Here is a 21264-nt window from a genome sequence, read left to right on the forward strand (position 1 = left end):
ACACAGTAAATGTCTGAGACAAGATTTGAATTCAGGTCTTCCTAATCAAGGAATAGGCCCAAGGTGGTCCCTAATGGGTAGAAAGTGCCCGCCTTTCTACTTTAGCTATCTCACCCTTGACTAACTGATATTTCTGTCCTTTTCTCTCTTCGTATTTATTGTCTTATGATTGATTCCACCAAGTACCCTGAGTCACAACGGTCATTCTTTGTGTCTGAGATGACATATTGTTGGCATTTTTAAAGAGTGTTTATTAATATTATACTACTAACCCTTTACTGTAGATATATTTTAATTATGATTTTTTTAAAAAGAAGCAAACCTGTTGTTTCAGTAAATTAATGAAGCCATTGGGAGTCAAAGAATGTCAAACCATAGGATTGTGAACTGAAAGGGCCTTTAGAGAGCATAGTATAAGGCTCTGTATCTATGTTCCTATTATCTAATCCAACTTTGTCATTATGCTGATAAAAATCCTGAGATCCAAAGTGGCAATTGTCCACAGTCCCACTGAGAATGAAAGGCAGTATGGAGTGATGGAAAGTGTTGTATTTGGTCAAGGGCCCTGGCACCTCTAGATCTGTGATCCTGTATCACCTCTGCTCCTTGCCTATCTTCTCCTAGGACAGAGTAGAAAACAGATCAACAACTCCCTGGCACAAAGCTGGAGCTGCTGGCCATGCCCCAATATAAGCTGCTCCTTGTGCCAAGATGGCACTCATGCACTCTGATAAAAGTGTGAAGTGAAGGCGATGGTGGTAATTAGGAAGAGGGCTAGGGAGGGAGGGAAGTTCACAGTCAGAGTCCAAGCCAGTCAGAGTCAAGTCTCTCAGGCAGAACCCCACTGACAGCCAAGGAAGAGTAGAGTTCTCCAGCCTGTAATCATGGCCACGTGGCTGCTCATCTCTGTAAGAGAAAGAGCACTGGACTGGGATTCAGGACACTGGGGTTCATGCAGTAGAGATGGTCTTGGATTAGGGGCAGAAGATTTATCAATCTTCTGCCCTGCTCCTTAACTCCCCCTTCTCCCAATTTTGCCATTAACTCTATATTACTTTGGACACAGTTCTTCCTGGGCCTCAGTTTCCTTCTATGTAAAATCAAGGTATTGGATGAGATGAGCTTTAAGATTTCTTCTAGTTCTGACATTTTGTGACTTGGCTCTGAGTTCTGGCTCTGCCACTGACCAACTGTGTGACCTTTGGCAACTTACTTCACTCTCTGGACCTCAGCATCCTCATCTTTAAAATGGGGATAATGGTATTCCACCTACCTCAGCCATTTTTTCCCTGAAGAAAGCACACTATAAATGTGAGTTATCATTATTATTGTTCAGTTGCCAAGTCTTGCTAATTTTCTCTCCATAGTGTATCACTTGTGCCTGGCCCCTTCTTTCCATTCACACTGCCACCACCCTCAGTTCACCTTTATCTTCTCTTACCTGAATTATTGCAGCAACCTCCCAGTAGGACTCTCGGATTCCACTCTGTCACTTTTCTAATCTCCACACAGCTGCCAAAAGAATCTTTTTTCATATACAAGTCTGACCCATACTGCCCTGCACAAGAAATGGCTTTTTATTGCTTCTAGGATAAACCACAAACTCCTCAATCTGGCATTTAGAGTTCATCACAATTTGGCTCTCGGCTACCTTTCTAGACTTCTTGCCTTATTGTTTGCCTTCACATATACTTATTTTCTAGCCAAACTGACTTCCTTGATTTTTCCCAGACTTGGAATTCCATCTCCGCCAAGCTGTCCTGGGCCTTTACCCAGGCTGTCCCCCAGGCCTAGAATGCACTCCCACCTCAGCTGCAGGTCTTACTGGTCCTAGTTTCTTTCTTTTTTAAAAATTTATTTTGATTTATCAACAATCACTTCCATAAGCTTTTGAGTTTTAAATTTTTCTACTCCCCCCTCACCTCCCTCTCTAAGGCAGCGTACAATCTGATATAGGCTATACATATGCATTCTTATTAAACATATTTTCACATTAGTCATGTTGTAAGGAAGAATCAGAACCAATAGAAGGAATCACAAGAAAGAGGAAACAAAACAAAACAGAAGGGGAAAAAAAAGAGCAAATAGTATGCTTCAATCTGCATTCAAATTCCATAGTTCTTTCTTTGGATGTGGATAGCATTTTCCATCATGAGACTTTTGGAGATGTCTTAGATCCTTGCATTGCTGAGAAGGGCTAAGTCTATCAAAGTTAGTCATAGCACAACATGTCTGTTACTGTGTACAACACTCTCCTGGTTCTGCTCACTTCACTCAGTATCACGCCATACAAGTCTTTCCAGGTTTTTCTGAAGTCTGTCTGCTCATCATTTCTTGTAGCACAATAGTATTCCATTACATTCATATACCACAACTTATTTAGCCATTCCCCAATTGATGGGCATTTCCTCCATTTCCAATTCTTTGCCACCACAAAAAGAGCTGCTATAAATATTTTTTGTATTTGTGGGTCCTTTTCTCATTTTTATGATATTTTTGGGACACAGCCCTAGAAGTGCTGTTACTGTATCAAAGGGTATGCACATTTTTATAACCCTTTGGGCATAGTTCCAAATTGCTCTCCAAAATGGTTGGATTAGTTCACAACTCCAACAATGCATTAGTGTTCCAATTTCCCCCATCTTCTCCAACGTTTATCATTTTCTTGTTTTATCATGTTGGCCATCTTATAGATGTGATATGGTACCTCAGAGTTGTTTTGATTTGTATTTTTCTAATCAATAGTGATTTAGAACATTTTTTTCATATGAATATAGATGGTTTTAATTTCTTCATCCGAGAACTGCCTGTTCGTATCCTTTGACCATTTATCAATTAGAGAATGACTTGTATTCTTATAAATTTGACTTAGTTCTTTATATATTTTAGAAATGAGGCCCTTATTAGAGAGACTGGTTGTAAAAATTCTTTCCCAGTTTTCTTCTTCCCTCCTAATCTTGGTTGCATTGGCTTTGTGCAAAAACTTTTCAATTTAATGTAATCAAAATCATCCATTTTACATTTCATAATGTTCTCTGTCTCCTGTTTGGTCATGAATTCTTCTGTTCTCCATAAATTTGACCGTTGCTCTTCCCTTGCTCTCCCAGTTTGCTTATAGCATCAGCCTTTATATCTTAATCATGAACCCATGTTGACTTTTTTTTGGTGTATGGCCTAGATTCTTTCAAAGCTCAGCTGATATGCTATTTCCTCTGGGGATGCCTTTCTTGATGGTATTTGCTATAATTTCTTCTTCCTTCTTTCTCCAATGATCAGTTGTATACTGATCCACCAATATATATTTATTAAGCACCTACTAGGTGAATTTACAAATACAAGAGTTGGTGTCTGTCCTGAATGAGATTACATGTTACAAGGGTTTGGGAGGTAGGTTATAATAAGTAGATGTTCATAGCTCTGAGTGGTACGATCAGAGTATTGGATTGGGAATCAGAGGCCTTTGATTCAAATCCCATCTTTGTTATTTTCTGTCTTCTTGTGGTTCAGTCATTTAAGTCATTTCTGACTCTTTGTAATCCATCTGGGGTTTTCTTGGCAAAGACATTGGAGTGGTTTGCCATTTCCTTCTCTAGTTCATTTTACATTTGAGAAAACTGAGGCAAAGAGGGTTAAGTGACTTGCCCAGAGTCACACAGCTAGTAAGTGTCTGAGGCCAGAGTTGAACTCATGTAGATGAATCTTCCTGACTTCAGCCCTAGCACTCTATCTACTATGCCACCTAACTGCCCATTCTACCTGTTTGCCCTTGGGTAAATCACTTAATGTCTTTGGGCCTCAGTTTCCTCACCTGTAAAAGGAAGAAGTTGAACCAAATGACTTTTGAAGTGCCTTCCACTTCTAAATCCACAGTCATATAATATACACAAGATCAGTTCAAAGTGATGGAAGTAGGAGGAGAATCCTGTACAAAGGGCATGGAGGCAGGAGATGGGATGTCTTCTGTGGAGATGACAGCAAGTAGGCCAATTCGACTGGAACAGAAGAGTGTTTGTATCCCTGCAGTAGAACATAAGCTCCTTGAGAGCAACAATTATTTTTCATTTTGTCTTTATGTTCATAGTGCTTAACACAGAGGCTTGTGTGACACACACACACACACACACACACACACACACGGTAAAGTACTTAAGAAGCCATGCAATATGATATCCTTTATGAGTGAGACATATTTCTATGTTAGCCTTATTACCAAAAAAAAAAGCAAGAAAAATAAAGTGAAAGAAAATATACTTTTAGCCTGCATTCAGAGTCCATCAGTTCTCTCTTTGAAGGTGGATAGCATTTTTCATCATGGGCCCTTTGGAACTGTCTTAGATCATTGCATTGATTTGCTCTTCTCTATTTGCCACAGTCCATCTTCTGTCTCTGTGCCTTTGTATAGATGGTCTGCTACTGGTCTCCAATGCCTGGAGTGTTCTTTCTCCTTACTTCCACATCTAGGAATCTCTCACTTCCTTCAAAATTCTTTTCCAGAGCCAGCTCCTACAACAGGTCTTTCCTGAATCCCCTAGTTGTTAGTTCTTACTGCTGTAAACTGTTTTTGTATTTCCTTACTCTACATGTATATAGACTGTTCTCCCCTAGCCTCCCAGTAGGATATAACCACCTTGTAGGCAGAGATTTGTTTGTTTTTTTGTCTGTATCCCAAGCACAGTCAGTGCCTGGCACACAGAAAAACTTAACTGATGTTTGTTGCATGAAATGAATTGAAAGAATGAATGAATGAATTTAAATGAATGAATTTCTTTAAAGTCTAGTACATATCAAAGGTTCTGCAGTGTATAGAATAGCTGGTAATATAAAGTATCTTATTTTTAATTGAATCTGATGAATTTAGAAATCCTCAATAGCCAAGAAACACTAGTTATGAATTTTTTTTTATTTTAAGTCAAAAGACCCAGCCCATACTGGTAAAAATAACATATGACACAATATACAAAAATGTACAAAATGCCAACCCTTGCCCCCAAGAAGATCTCTGAGCAAGCAAATATAGTACTCCTTGAGGAAAAGTAACTGAATTATAGCTCTTCCGGAAAATAGAAGCCAAATAAAACCAGCCTGTCTGTATTTATAGTTTACATATTATTGCAAACCTATCTCTTATACATGTTTCCAGAGTATTCATGATTTAGATATTATTGGGACATCCAAATAGGTGTTCTGAGGCCAGAGAAAAACTTTTGCTTATGCACATCCAACTCTTTCGATTGAGCAGGATTTGTACACATGGACACTTCCCATTGTTGAAGGTTCAGGTAGCCAAGATGGTCAGGTTAAGTCTAACTCAAAGAGGCTGTAGTGGTAGCTGCACTGGACAAATTTGGCCAGCAAAGCTGCCTATGTGAGAGTATGAGAGCAGCATTTAGTGACCACTAAATTTAACTCTGAGTATGTTATAACCTAGTAACAACTTAAATTTAACATGCTATATGTGTCTTATCCCTAGATTTACAAAGTTAAATTCCCTGCCATTATCTAAACGTTTCTGGTAATATGTAAGGCCTACTTAATTAGTTTACAGCTCCTATAGGTTCTATCTTGGGCTCGATGTCTAAGTCTTTCTGTAACACTGGCATAGGAAAGCTTAAATACTGTTATTATGGAGGGAAGGTAGATCACAGAATATCAAATCCAGCAGCCAATCCCACTAGTTCTCAGGTACTATCTCTGCCACATTCTTTCCTTCATCCAGCAATTCCTGCAGGATAGGGTCATCACCACTGAGTGCAGAGTCAGACACTCGGGAGGTAATGACGTTGTAGTCATCCTCTTTCTCTAAGAAATTCTCCCTGGCTGCAGTCCCAGGGGTCAGTCTGTTTTGCCAAGCCAAACGCAGCAAGGAACTTTGCTCCACATCTTTCATTTTGAGGTATGTAGGAAGCACATTGCCTTGCTCAAATGTCTTTTGAATAAAGTTCTTCCATATCTCTCTGCAATGTCCAAAGGCACATAGGGCTGTGAGATCACCCACAACAACCAGTTGTGATTGGGCCCTGGTCATCACTGTGTTAAGTAGCTGGGGCTCATTGAAGAATTCCAAGTGGGTGGCTGAGTTGCTGAGCAGGCTGTCCTGGGTATGTACTGTGCTGAGGATGACTACTCGGAACTCACGACCTAAGTGAAGAGCCAAGACCAAAAAATCAGAACAGAGCTAGATTAGGTAGGAGCCGTTAAAGGTAGAGGAGCCAGATGACCCTAGGAAGGAAACTAGGGCAGAGATGAAAGAGTTAGGGGAAACTACCCTGGAAACCCTTTTCCATTGTAGGGAAAAGAAACAGCCAAAGCCAGAGCTGTTAGACATTTGGCCCTGGGCCCCAACCTGAGCCCCTCCAAATAGGCCTAGTTTTTTTTTTAATTAATATATTTATTTTATTTTTAATAGCATTTTATTTTCTCCCCAATTACATGTCAAGACATGTAATTTAGCATTAATTTTTACAAGATTTTGAGTTCCAAATTTTTTCCCTCCCTCCTTCCCTTCCCATTCCCCAAAATGGTAGGTAAAAATTAATTTATTTTATTTTGCTAAATATTTCCCAATTACATGTAAAGAATTTAATATCCATTTTTAAAAATTGAGTTTCAAGTTCTCTCCCTTCTTCCCTTCCTCCACACCTTGAGAAGTTAAGAAATATATTGATGATACACGTGAAGTCATGCAAAACTCATTTTCATAGTAGCCATGTTACAAAAGAAAATACACATGCCTCAATCTATACTCAGAGTTCATCAGTTCTCTCTCTGGAAATGAATAGCATTTTTCATCATGGGCCCTTTGGAATTGTCTTGTTATCATTGTCTTGATCAAAGTAGCCAAGTCTTTCACAGTTGAAACATCTTTAAAATATTGCTGTTACTGCGTACAATGTTCCCCTGGTTCTGCTCATTTCACTTTGCGTCAGTTCATATATGTCATCCTAGGTTTTTCTGAAACCATTCTGCTCATTATTTCTTATGGCACAATAATATTACACCATAATCAAATACTGCAACTTGTTCAGCCATTCCCAAACAATGGGCAACCCTTCAATTTCCAGTTATTTGCCACACAAAGAGAGATGCTATAAATATTTTTGCAACTAAATAGACATCTCAAATGGAGTACCCCCCCATCTCCCTTCCACTGGACTCAGACATGTCACCTTCCAATTTTATGTCTCTGATACAAAATACTCACCTGGCACATTTTCAAAATTCTCCACCACCACTTCTCTCAGTTGCTCCTTCCCCAATTCCTCCTTCAGTCTTTTTACCTGGGGAATAGACCAACAGGAGAACAGGGGTCAAATAGTGACCTCAGCCCAGAATAAGCTCCTTCCTCAAGACTCCCACCCTGCATGACCAAACCCATTGCCAGACTTCAGCCTCCAAGCCAACCCCATCAGAACCATATGCCACTGTCTGGGGCCTTCTCCTAAGGGAAGAATCCATCACTACATACTCTGTCTCCTTGTTCAATACCACCTGACACAATAAAAAGATTAAGACACCTTCCTCAGATCATTTCATAGTTTACAAATCGTACCTCCTCTATGAAAAATTCATGTATTACTCAGAGAAAAGGCAATCTCTCTGCTGGGTCATGGGATTTCCCCCAACCCCTCTACTATTTCTACCCTGTCCTAAGAAACACTGGTACTTGTGATCATAAAGAACATGAGCTATTGAGGTGTTTGCGAAAGGCAATCATTCGACTACTACCTGTGTGTCTGTGTTTATCCATAAAGGATAAAGAGAGGGATAAGGACTAGACTTGAGATTTCATTAGTATTTGGAAGTCCCAGTTGAGGAAGCCCTCTACCAATACAGGTTGGCATCACTTCTTAGAGTTGCCTAGAGAGCTCTGAGAGGGTAAGTTACTTTTCCAACGTCACACAGCCAGTATGGGTGGGGGTAGGCCTTGAACCCAAGTTATACTGCCTTCATTAGAACATGCAGCCTTTTGAGCATGTTTATCTGGAAACATATATTTGATCAAGATGAATCATGATGAACCTCAGAGCTCCCTTCTTTTCTTCAGAGGAGAAAAATTTAGATCACAAAAGGATTCAAAGGTGATTACTTTCCTCCCTCCCCCACCTCTCCCTTCAACATTATGCATGCATACTGTTCAAGGATCCTCTGGAGGACTATAGGCTCCAGAGTGCTCACAGGACATTTTGAACAACTGTGGTTTGGAGGTGAGGGTTTATAGACAAAAATCCCCAAATCTGTTGGTTTTGTTAGATTTTTTCCCCCTCTTCATCCTTATTTTTTCCTTTAAAAAATAGTCTTTGTTATATGGAGTGGCTCTCATGAAGGGAGAGGGGTACTAAAAGAAATTAGGCAATGTGACAACAAAATGTATCAATAACATTTTTAAAGGGAAAATATATATATATATATATATATATAGGCAAGGTCCTAAGTGCCTGTTTGCAAAGGAAGATTCTATCTATTATCCCTGTGTGAGAGAGAAGATAGAGAGGAAGGGAAGGGCCAATTACCTGAGAGCCATGGGACACAACACAAATTTGCTTCTGATCAGGGCTGCCCCATTGGTAGACCCAGCCTTGATAGAATTCCTGTACCCTCTTTATGACCTCCTCTATTTCAGCCTTGTTTAACCATGATGCCATTGACATATCTTTCTCAGGAGTGCCAAACACATGGCAAAACATAAGCGGGTACTGCCAGGGATGTTCAGGGATTCCACTATCCTCAATGGGGATTTTGCTGGCCCCATAGAAATTGTGAAACACAAAGGGAATGATGGCTTTAGTGGTATGATAGTTTTCATGGAAGATGATCCTACACTGGGAGGCCAATTGGTGAGTCTCTTGTTGGTAGTACTGGAACAGCCGATTGAATAGTGAATGGTCAGCAGACTTCCTGTCCCCCACACTGAAGAGTTTGGGAGTGCTTTGCATGTGGTCCCCAGCCAGGGCAATGCGTGTGTCTAGGGTAGCATAAGCCAGTGGCATTATGGCTTCACACTCTAACATCTGAGCAGCCTCATCGATGAGGATGTGGGAAAAAAAACCAGGTGGCACATGAAGGTTGTGGGATGAGGTGGTAGTAGTGACAATAATAGGGTGCTGTTCAAGTTCATCCTGTGTTGGGAAACGGAAGGAGCACCCATCTTCTGAGAGGCAGCAGTACTGCAGTGTGGTTGGGTCTGTCTCATGGAAGGAGCTCTCAATGTTCTTGACCCTCAGGGGCATGGCCTCAGGGTGTCCAGTTGTGACATAGACATGAAAATACTCCTGGATGTAGACATCAGCAGCACTGCAGAGGGGAAACAAAAGCGGTTCAGAAGTAAGGCTATAGAATTACTTCTATTCAATTCAATAGGTATTTCCTACCTCTTATGTTAAAGGTACTGTACTAATTAACACTGAGGATACAAAGAAAAAAAATGATAAAAAGTCTCTATCCTTTAAGGAGGTTAAATTTTGCCTGGAAGTCCAAACTGTACCATGTAAAATGGAGTATCAGAGAAGCAAAGGAGAGGTCCAAAGTGGTTGAGGGAAATTTGGTCATCTGTCAAGAAGCATTTATTACACACTGTACTAAGCACTTTGTTCAGGGAAAGGAGGGAGAGAGAGATGGGGAGAAGGGGTGGGACAGGAGACAGAGACAGAGAGAATCCTAAGGAATCCCACTCTCAAAATTGCTTAGGAATTTTATTTCTTCTAAGTAGTCAAGTGTTAATTATCCAATTTATTGGTTATCCATCATAAAAGTTTAATCCCAGGGTGTCCCCAACCTACTATCTAGGTAAATTCAGAGATGGCAGACTCAGATTTGAGGGGGAAACACCCAGTGAGGAAGGTGGAGCTTCTTCCCACCAGTTTGACAGTATGTTCCAAAGAAGTCCGTGCATTAGCCACAACTCAAATTACCTATATCACTGGCTCAGTCCAGTGGTGCAGAAAATTAAGAACTGACTACACAGTACCAACTGGGAAACTGGGCTAGCAGAAGGTTCCCTCAGATGAAATGGAATGACTGAAACAGCTGGGCCCCAAAGAGATCCCCTTTCTGAGTCTTCTTTTTATTCTCCCCCTCTAAATCCATCTCTACTGGGGTGGGGTTGGAAAAATGGCTGCCATCAACCCTTCCTAGGCCCCAGAGGGTAGGGTATTCAAAATTTTCTGGCATTCTTGACTTTGCCAGTAGGAAAAACCATCCATTTTCCTCTAATTTGGAGGAATCAAGGCCCTTTTAAAAAAAAAAAAGCAATTTTTGCCTAGATAAAAGAACTAATAAAAGCAAAGAACATAAGATTTTTTACAAAGGGTTCAGCTTGTCTTTGTTCCTCAATCCAGGTTCAACCAGGACCTAATCTTAATTTAATGTTGGTACAATCCTGGTAGCATGCTGCTCTAATGCTGGTTCAGGCCTAGTTGAATCTTTTGGTTTGGTCCAGCTCCATACACAGTCTTATCTGTTCCAGCTGCGGTCCAATGATGATCCAGTCCTGGTCCAACCTCAGTCCATCTTTGGTCTAACCTTGGTCCAAGTGATGGTCTAACCATGATCTAATCCTGGTCCTACCTCAGTCCAACCAATCTTGGTCTAACCTTGATCTAATACTGGTCTAAACTCGGTCAAAATGAACAAGGTCTAATCCTGGCCCAACCCTCAAACAGCCTGGGTTCAATTTTGTATAGGTACAGCACAGGCCTCTAACTTATTTCCATCTTCTCCCCCTCTCTATTACTCAGCATAGGGATGAAGTTTTGAAACCAACAGTGATCTATGCCCTAGTGTAGATGATTCTTAGCTTATATAACCCTAAATTCAGAGTCTTTTGAAGCACACCAAATGGACTTTGGCTAGAAACATAGCCCAAAATGGACAAGGGCAGTCAACAAGCAAAAAAAGTAATTTATTTACAGGAAGTCCCTGCTCTTGTTGGAGAATTAGCCAATCAGCACAGAAGGACATAGAAGCTGGCATGCCGTTCCAAGGCCACGAAGATTAGGAAACCCCAGTGACTAGATTAGGTGATATTTTGAGAAAACATAGCAAGCCAGATCAGAGGAAAAGGGAAGTAATAAGCAATTGAAAACAAAAATCAGGGAAAAAAAAAAGACCTTCTCTGTAGACAGAAAGAAAATTACTCTTTTCTGTGCAAAGTAGCATTAATGATTATGAACCAATACCCTGATAGCCAACAGCAACATTTACACTGCAATCCCAGACTCAGGTCCCTTTCCTGGAACAGAACTAGGAGTTCAACATCCTAAAGAACATTTGTGATTAATTTCCTACAAAAATGTATCCCCTTGCCTTTGTCCACACTGACCATAACCCAAAGCCCAGTCTCAATTGAAGTGTGACTAATCCTTATGTCAAACCCGATTACCAAGTCTTTTTTCTCTCCAACCCCTTGAGCCAGTGTCCACTCGCATTTCCCACTGGCATCTCAAATTGAACATTTCTCACAATGAAAATGAACCCATCATTTTCCCCTTCTTCCTAAATTATCTCTGGTAATGGCTGCACCAGCATCACATTCTCCCAGCTTGAAGTCATCTTTGACCCTTCCTTGTCCTACATGTCACATATGCAACCAACTGGCAAGCGTTATAGTTTCTACGTCCCCCATGTTTCTAATCCAGCTTTTCTCCCCTACCACTTCCCCCTCATTTAGCCTTCTTCTTTTTTCATCCAAATTATTGCAATCGCTTCCAAACTAGACTTTCTGCTGATAGGAGTTTACAGATGGTAGATCCTGGCCCCTTTCCCATCCATTCTCCATACCACAGGCTGGATAATCTTCCCAATGCATTGCTATGATCGCATTACTCCTCTCCTGAAAAATCTCCAGTGGCTGCCCATTCCATACTGAATCAGGTTTCAATTCCTGATCTTGGTATTCAAGGCCCTTCACAATCTGTCCTGACCCTACCAAATGAGCCTATTCGTCTTCATGTATGCCAAGTTTTATCAAAATTAAGACTACTTTGTTCCGGGAAAGGACCCACATGTACAAAAATATTTATATCAGTTCTTTCTGTGGTGGCAAAGAATTGGAAATTGAGGGGATGACCATCAACTGGGGAATGGCTAAACAAGTTGTGGTATATGAATGTAATGGAATACTTCTGTGCTATAAGAAATGATGAGCAGGCAGACTTCAGAAAAACCTGGAAAGACTTGAATGAACTGATGTTGAGTGTAGTGAGTAGAACCAGGAGAACATTGTACACAGTAACAGACACATCGTGTGATGACTGTGATAGACTTAGCTCTTCTTAGCAATGCAAGGATCTAAGACAACTCCAAAAGACTCATGATGGAAAACGTTGTCCACATCCAGAGAGAAAACTATGGAGTCTGAATGCAGATGGAAGCGTACTATTTGCTCTTTTTTTTTCTTCTGTTTTGTTTTTTCTTTCTTGGGGTTCCTCCTATTGGTTCTAATTCTTCTTTACAAAATGATCATATTTAATAGGAATGTATATGCAATCTGTATCAGATTGCATGCCATCTTGGGTAAGGAGGCGGGAAGGGAGGGGGAGGAAGAAAAATTTAAAACTCAAAAGCTTATGGAAATGAATGTTGAAAACTAAAATAAATTAATTAAAAAAAATACTTTGTTCCCTGTTTTCATTCTAACCTCCCCCATCTTTGTGCTTGTGCTCATATTCTCTTTCATATATAAAATAGAGCCACTGGTGTGTTGGCAAATGTTCAACAGCTGGCCCTGGTGAATAGGAAGGATTAAAAAGAAGACAGAAAGCACCAAGACAAACTTCTCTTCTCAGGGACCTACAAGTGGTCATCTCATCTGCTCAGACACCTCCAGAGACCAGAAACTTATTTACCTACATCCAGGGCTGTGCTGGTACACAGTCTCAGGGAGGAGGCAGGCATTACACAAAACACACTTTTAAAGTTAAATATGCATTGTTAACATTTAAATCTTTCTTAAGTCTAGGCAAATAAAACAAAAAGTCAAGGCCTGATTTGTAGGGTTTGCTTATTTCTGAAGTGTGTGTGTGTGTGTGTCTGTGTGTGTGTGAATGTTCACACTGAAATTTTTAACAATCAGAAAGTTGGTCCAATTTGAGCCGACCCAACACACTCCTGAGGAGCTTTCCACCATCACAAAATCAATCTTTTAACTGATAATGTTCCTCCCTTCAAGGTCCACCTCAGGTTCTGCCTCCACCATGAACATTCCACCCCCTGTTCACACCCATATCCAAGTGAAAGTCTTCTCTTTCCTCATTTTGCCCGGCTCTTCTTTGCCCCAATCACATTCTACCTTGTATCAGCTCTATGTGTGTAACCTGGAGAAGTGAAAACAGGTGGACTTCATGACAGCTGTCTGAATATTTGAAAAGCTGCCATAAGGAGGAGGGATTACTTGACACCAAAGGCCAGAAACTAAAGTCCCATGGGAGAGAGGAGTTGCAAAGAGAGTTTTTTTTAAGCTGACCACTTCAAATCTCATCACTGTACTGCTAACTGTGTCATAGAGAGTCAACATGTTCCCACTTCCTTCAGCTGCTTCTTACCACTGGAGGGTGGAGCACTAAACTCCACCCAAAGCTTTCCTTTATAGAGTGTAAGATCTGGACTTTCCATTCACTCCACTTTCCATCAGCAGCTCTGCTTGGTTTCAATCCCACACAACAGGGTACCCAGATATCCCTCCCCACCCCACTTTACAGCTTCTTTTTAATATGTTGTTTTCCTCATTAGATTGGAAATCACTTGAGGGCGGTTACTGTCTTTTCTTATTTGTCCCCCAGACCTTAGAATAGTAGCAGGTGCTAAGCACATGTTTATTGGATTGAATGGAATTGAAAAAACTTCTCAACATTGAGAGTTGTCCTGCCTGGGAGAGGTGGTGGTGCCCCCTTTTCGGAGGTCTTCAGAGGTTATATAGGCAGGGATGTCACAGTGAAGATTCCTTTTCATTTAAGGGCTGGACTAGATGGCCCTTCCACCTCCAAAATTCTGTGAGTCTGAATCTGTGTATATGTTACCTGTAAGAAAGTTATGTCCATTTTAACATTTGTATCTCTAGTGCATCACACACTACATTACAGTGCACTTGACTCTTTTAGACTGCACTGGACTATACTACACCTGTGGGCAGGCCCACTACCTACTGGGCACCTAATAAATGGGAGTTGAAGGGAGCCCCAATCTTGACTGAAAGAAGGTAGCCCCCACCCCATTCCCAGTCCCAGTCTAGCTTACCTGTCAGTGTGGGTACAGATCAACACCTTGGTGTTTGGCTGTTTGATCACCTCCAGTGCAGCCCAGGCTAGTGTGTGCGTCTTGCCTGTCCCAAATGGGCCATAAATGAGCAGTGGAGACACTTGTCTCTTCCCACTGGCTGTGCCTGTGATATAGGAGATGGCCTGTTTCTGCTTAGCATTACAGAAGATTTCCTGGGTAGGTGGCGTCAAAGAAGGCAGAGAACAGGCAGGTATGTTAGGTACCACCACTCTCTCATTGTGAAGTGCGTCAATGGCTTGATGCCACTTCCCAAATACCATCCTGTCAATTTGGAACTGGATTTCCATAAGCTGAGAATCTCCATCCTCAAGCCTCAAGGCAGAGCAATACTGGGCTGGCAACAGCAGCCACACACTTAGCTCTGAGGTGGTCTTGACTTTCACCTGAACTTCATACACACGGTTGTCAGGGGCAGGGATGGGTGCCACATAGGCAGTGCTAACGGCCCTGCTTAGCAAGGAGCCCTGGTCTGTGTCTGGTGTCAGAAAGCAAGGAATTCGTCCCTTGACATGTGATTTTCCTTGTGCTTCAAACTTCATGCCCATTGCTGAGGTCTGCACCTTGGAGGATAATGTGCCTTGTACCTGAAGGTTCAGTCTGTGGAAAAAAGAACAATGAACTGGTGGGCTGCACCTCTCTGGCTCTCCTCTAACCCATCTAACTCCCTCAAACATCACTCCATTTCTGTTCTGGTATCATCTCTTTATCTCCTCTGACTCTGATTATCCTAGACAGCTGAGGGCATCATAGAGCAACAGTAGAACAGCTGATTCAAGACAGCTAATTGATCACAATAGGGAACTCAGCAACCTCACCCCCACATCACTGCCAGACCCTGACAGCAAAACCCTAATTCCTGACATTTAGACTAGGGGTTTCCAATGTATTTTCCTTCAATGCATATATTAATTCATTCAAATCTCACAAATCTCTTAGTTACATGGGTTGGGTATTATGATCCCCACTTGGCAGATGAGGCCCAGAAGTGACATGGTTTGCCTGAGGTCATAGAGCTAACTAGTGGTAGAGCCAGGTATCCTGGCTCACAAATCTGTCAGCACCCTTCTTGGGCTCCCTGCTTCAGGTCCCCCCCACCTGACTTCCCTACCCCAGCCAATGACTCCATCCCATTTTTACCTGGCCACCAGCTCCTGCTGAGCCTCTTCCTCCACATACAAGAATTGGTGCATCCTTTCCCGATAGCTGGCCAAAGTTATAGGGATCTTGGCCGAAGCCATTGACTTGTAGTAGTCCAGTTCCTGGGAGCTCACATTGTACTTGGCTAGCAGCTTCACCTGCTCAGCTGTCCTGGCCACACCGGGCACCACACAACGATTCCCACTGTGCCAGTGGGTCATCTCCAGAAGACAACCATGGTCCTGGATACAGGTAGGCAGGATTCCTGGGCCCTCCGTCTGGCCCACCTGAACATGTAGCTTCTGGACCAGGACAGGCTGGTGTCCAAAGTCAAATGCCACCCACTGATCATAACTGCCAATGGTAATACACTCCACATGTACCTCCACGTGGAATGTCATTACTGCAGCACCATGCACCCGGAACTTTGAGCCGTGGGCATAAAGTTGTCCTGGTGGAAGCTCAGGACCCACCAAGGAGAACATTGCTCCCATATGCTGTTTGAGGAGGGCCACATGTCTTAGCGGTCGTCGGTACTGCAGAGGTGGTGGGGAGAGAGATGGTGCAACCTCAGCAGTGTGTGACCCATCTATTCCTACCCTTCTCTCCTCCTCCCTTCCTTTCCCCTGGTCCCCTTCTTTTCTCCCAAAGCTAGGCCAGGGTCTCAGGCCGTAGCTTCTCCTCTACTAGCCGCCCCTAGAGGTCAAGGTCCATTCTAGCACAAGCCTTCCAGACTCCTAATTCCCTCAGTCATACCTCCATGGGTTACTCTGTGACCTCACATCTTGAGTGATTGCCTCAAGTAATGAGGATGGAACTGGATTAGCCCCTGAAATGCTAGGACTAGGATGAAAACTTCACATACATATTCACTCCCCCAAACTGCGTCACAAACCTTGGAATGGATGATGAATTTCCAACTGCACTGTGATTTCTTGTCCTCTTCCCAGCACTGCAGGGGCTGGCCACAGTGAATGGTTATGTCACGTACAGACCTAGATCTCTGATGAGGAGCAGACAGACATAGGGGCCTGTTAGTACAAGGGATACTGCCCCAACTGACTGTTACCCCAACTATCCATGGGATCAAATTCAGGTCCTTCCCATTTTTTATCCCTCTTCTGAAGTCTCTCCTCATAGTCCTTTGCCTGAGCCCTACTCACCACTAGCGCTTCACTGCCATTGTCCTGATGTTCATGGAAAAGCCGGTCCTGGAAGAAAAGGAGTCCATGCTTCCAGGCTGAGTCTTCCTTCATCTGTATGGTCAGTGCCTGAAGAATCCATTCCTGCAGCTCTCCCAGGGAATGTGCTTTCATGCATCCATCTCCATAGGAACAGATATCCTGTCTTATAGAATGGAGAACTCAAAGAGAGTACTCAACTGGGGGACGAAGGCAACAAATTCCTTGCTCTGCCCTTTCCCCCATGCTGCCCCATGGAACAGTATTGAAGTCAGATAGAAAGCATATTGGATTTGGAATCAGAAGAACTGGGGTTTCAAATCCCAACTCTGAGACTTACTATCTACGTGACCTTGACCAATTCCCATCATTTTGACCCAATTGTCACATTTGTAAAATGAGAGGACTGAATTTAGATCACCTATGAAATTCCTTACAACTCTGAATCTATTATCCCATGAGACCATCTCAGTGTTCTGGTTTGGAGAGGGACAGGAACACGTAAAAAGGAATGATTAGTGTAGCCTTTTCCCACAAGCTTCATCCCCGAGCTTGGGCTCCGGCGGCTGGTCCACTTGTTTATATGAAATCTAGGAAGGAGGGCAAGTAGAGTGTAAGGTATCCAGTCTTTCACCAGATAGCTGAGCCTTAGGAAGTTGGGGACGGTAGTGAGGGGCAGTACTAAAGGGTGGTCTGGTTCCACATGTGATATAGTGGAAAGAACTCTGAACTTAGGTACCAGAATTCCACAACTGTGTCTGATTCTATAAGATCACTATAAGATCACAGGTCACTTAAGCTTTTCTGTGTCCACTTCCTTTTCTGAAAATTGGGGAAAATACTAGTCCTGCTTACTTCCTAGAGTTGTTCTGATGACCAAATGAGAAAACTCAAATCCCGTCTTTAGCATATAAGAGGCATTTCCTGGTCTCCTCTCCCCCCTCAACACATTATCCCATTCCTGCCACCACCACCCCATTCCCCACAGAGCCTCCTCTCTGAGATTAGCTTCCATTTACACTGTGTATTCGCCTTTGTATGTATTTACATTTTGTTCTTACATAGTTGTTTACCTGTTGTTTCCACATTTAAAAAAATTAGAATGTGAGGTCCTTGAAGGCACAGGATTGTGGTTTTGTCTTTCTTTGTATCCCCGGCACTGATCAGTGCCTGACACACTCAGAAGTGTGGCTCGTTGATTGACTGAGTGTAAGTAAGCCATGCACTGAGAGGATGGGGCTTGCTACTATGGATCCAAGCCTAGACAGTCCTCCCCATAGAAGCTTAATATTTGTTGATAAATGAAGGAGAAGAGATAAAGTGGGAAGAAAGCCCTCTGAGAGTAACATCTAACTCATCTTCCCTCCCTACACGGTGCCTAGCCTAAGGGTAAGCCACACAATCCATGCTAAACAAAGCACTGCCCTTCCCCACTCTGGGGCCTTACCTGGGGCACAGTTTGAATTCACTGACTCCAATGGTGAGAGGCCGATGTTCCCATAGGGCCCCCTGATCATAGGACACCCTCAGTTTGTGCCCTAGGGAGGAGCAATGATTCTTGAAACTCTCTTGAGAGCCGAAGGGCACATGGCAGGCCTGGCAGTACAGTTGGATCTGGGCTGAAGAGACTGGACTCCCATCATTACCACCATCCTCCCCACTGACCCTGGCCCTTCCTCCAGACTCCAAAGTGGCTTGAATCAAGTCAGGGCGAAACAGGTAGTCATTAGCCTCAGCTTCCCACACAGCCATTTCTACATCACTATGAGCATAAATGCAGTGGGTGGCTCCACGCTGACACGGCTGCCCTCGAGACACGACCATGCAATATTCTCGTAAGAGACCTTGCCTCAGGGGTTTGGGCCTGATCACCACTAGCTGGTTCTTACTTGCTACGTGTACCAGAATGGAGCCAGAAGACCAGTGCTCTGGGTACACCAGGTTTGGACCCCAGCGAGTCATCTGTGGAGGGCAGTTCTCAAAGCAGGCCTTACAGATTTCCAGAAAGTAGCCTCCAAATTCTGCCCAAATTTTCTCAACTGTTGTCTGGCTCCCGGGGGTCTGGTGATATGAGCTGTTCTGCACTTCAGCTTTCAGCCACAACCTGGGTATATAGTTCTGCCTTTCAAAAGTCCAAACCACTGCTTCCTCTGGGCTGCTGGCAAATGTGCACTGGCCATGCGTTCTGCAGCCTGTTCCACGTCGATAATAGCGGCACTCTTCATAGTGTCTGGGCTTGGGGAAGACGGGCCTGCGTCGAACCTTCCTCCACCCTTGGTGTGGAGGAGTTCCTTTGGCTCTTGCAAGGAGGATCTCACCAGGGCAATGGTGATCTATGATTTCCCATACATATGTGCTCTCATCCAGCGGCTTGGCACAGACTGAGCAGCCCACAAGAAGTTCCAACTGACTCTGAAGCTCATCCAGAAGCCTGGACAGTATTTCTCTCCCCTGGATGGTGGAGCTGGCAATGAAATAGCCAGAGCTTCTAGCTAAAACTCCTTCAGGTACCACAAACATTGGGTCAGCTGGCAGCAGGCAGAACAAGGGCCTGGAGGGGACTGGTCTTCAGGATCAGTTTCTTTCCTGAATTCAAACCCCTAAGGAAATAGGAAGAGTCAGAAGTCTGAAGAGGGAATTGGAAGGGGATGTGGGGCAGGGGAGGTGGCTCCTTTGAGGAACGGACTGTCTCTTGCTCCCTCTACGCCTGTGTTGGGCCCATCAGGAGAAGGCAAGTGGAAGCATGGCCCTGCTTTGGGAATATAAACTAAAGGAAGGAAATATAAACTAAAGACACTACAACTTATAGTGGAAAACATGGAAATCAATACCTAACTAATTACAACTCTGGGTATAGGATGTAAGGTAACAGGAGTGACCATAAGGACAAGGTGATCAGAGGTAGACAAGGTTAGTTTTGGAAGACTAAAATTTTGGAGCAAAATTTGGGAAGATAGAGGGACACAGTTTTTTTAACCATCTATAAAAACCAAAGGATAAATCCCTGACAGCCTCTCCTATGAATATTCCTCCTTACTCTCAACACCCAGGACTCCCCCAGGAGCTCATGGGGCAATCTGCTTTTTTTTTTTTTGGCTAGGCAATGGGGTTAAGTGACTTGCCTTGGGTCACACAGCTGGTATCAAGTGTCTGAGCCTGGATTTGAACTCAGGTCCTCCTGACTCCAGGGCCAGTGCTCTATCTAGTGTGCCACCTAGCTGCCCCCAGCAATCTGCTTTTGATGAGGAAGGGAAGGATTCTATGGTGACCACTCTACCCTAAAGAAGCAAGAGGGAAGGCAGACTGGTAGACACAGAGCTCTGCTCACAGTTGGGAAGAAGGTCAAAGTTTCCCTCCCACAGGTCCCTTCTTCCATCCCCATCCCCAATTCCTAGAGTTTACTAGAAGAAGAAATGTTCCAACATGCAGAGTGCCAAGCTTGCCCATGGTCAGGAGAAATTGTCACCACCACCATCATTATCATCATCTTCACCATTACTATCACCACTAAGGTATTACAGGGACAAAACAACTTTATGCAAAGATTCCCCTGGGGACTAATTTTCAGTGACATCTCCTGATCCTCCAAGGCTTAAGAGACTTATCAATTCATTTTACAAACTAGGAAACTGGGGCCTCTTTTCAAAGCCTTCTGAGTCCACTGAACTCCAGAACCAATACACCAAGCTCTCACCCAAGATTTCAATTAGAGGGGTGGAGGGACATGGTAAGGAAGCAAAAAGTCCTTGACCTTCAGGAGCCCTGAAGCTAAGGACAGAATCCACCTGGCCCCATTGACATAGGGCCTGTACAGATCTTGTAAAAAAAGTTGTTGGCATGTTCTCTCTCCCATACTAGAGTGTGAGTTTGTTAAAAGTTGGAACTGTTCAACATTGTGAGATGACCAGCTTTGATAGACTTAGCTCTTCTCAGCAATGCAATGATCTAAGACAATTCCAAAAAGACTCATGATGGAAAATGCTATCCTTATCCAGGGAAAGAACTATGGAACCTGAAGGCAGATTTAAGTATACTGTTTTCTCTCTCTTTTTTTCTTTCTCATGGTTTTTCCCTTTTGTTCTGATTCTTCTTTCACACCATGACTTATGTGGAAATATATGATTGTACATGTATAGCCCATATCAGACTGCATGCTGTCTTAGGGAGAGGGAAGGGAAAGGAGGGGGAAATTTTAGAACTCAAAATCTTATAAAAGTGAATGTTGAAAACTAAAAATAAATAAACGAAATTAAAAAAAAAAGTAGGGACTGTTTTTGCATCTTAGTATCACCAGTACTTAGCACAGTGTTTGGCACCTAGTAAGTGCTTAATGAATGCTTGTTGATTGATTTACTGATTGGCAAGTGGAAGGACACAAGAGTTTTGCAAAATAAAAATAGGTTTGTAAGGTAAAAGGTAAGAGGTTTGTAAGGTAAAAAAAAAAAATAGAGACAATGTAATCAGGAAAATAAAGATAATACATCCAGTTAACACACCCAGACTCAAAGCTTTTTGTCCACCCTTCCATCTCTGGGAAGTCACTCAGATCTCCCATTGCACACTAGCAAAAATCAATGGAGAGACAAATAGGACTTCATATCTCATATAACTGTTACTGTACAGTTGCCATATCTCTCTAGTAGGGCTTAAGTCTTTCTAGGAAGGATTATTTGCC

At 42.9% G+C, this 21264-nt stretch overlaps 1 protein-coding gene across 1 annotated transcript; it reads right to left on the bottom strand.

Moving 5' to 3' along the window:
* Positions 1 to 4927: 4927 nt before the first annotated feature.
* Positions 4928 to 15552, bottom strand: LOC114036308 (helicase with zinc finger domain 2-like). Its single transcript, XM_027852766.1, has 5 exons — positions 15409 to 15552; positions 14230 to 14868; positions 8511 to 9291; positions 7202 to 7277; positions 4928 to 6138 (listed from the first exon to the last, which is right to left on the bottom strand). The coding sequence occupies exons 1-5, from the start codon at positions 15507 to 15509 to the stop codon at positions 5672 to 5674; spliced, it is 2064 nt and encodes a 687-aa protein (XP_027708567.1). The 5' UTR covers positions 15510 to 15552; the 3' UTR covers positions 4928 to 5671.
* Between the last annotated feature and the right edge of the window lie 5712 nt (positions 15553 to 21264).

This window comes from Vombatus ursinus, unplaced genomic scaffold (genome assembly GCF_900497805.2).
Source record: "Vombatus ursinus unplaced genomic scaffold, bare-nosed wombat genome assembly UNPS02000580.1, whole genome shotgun sequence".
Lineage (NCBI taxonomy): Eukaryota > Metazoa > Chordata > Mammalia > Diprotodontia > Vombatidae > Vombatus > Vombatus ursinus.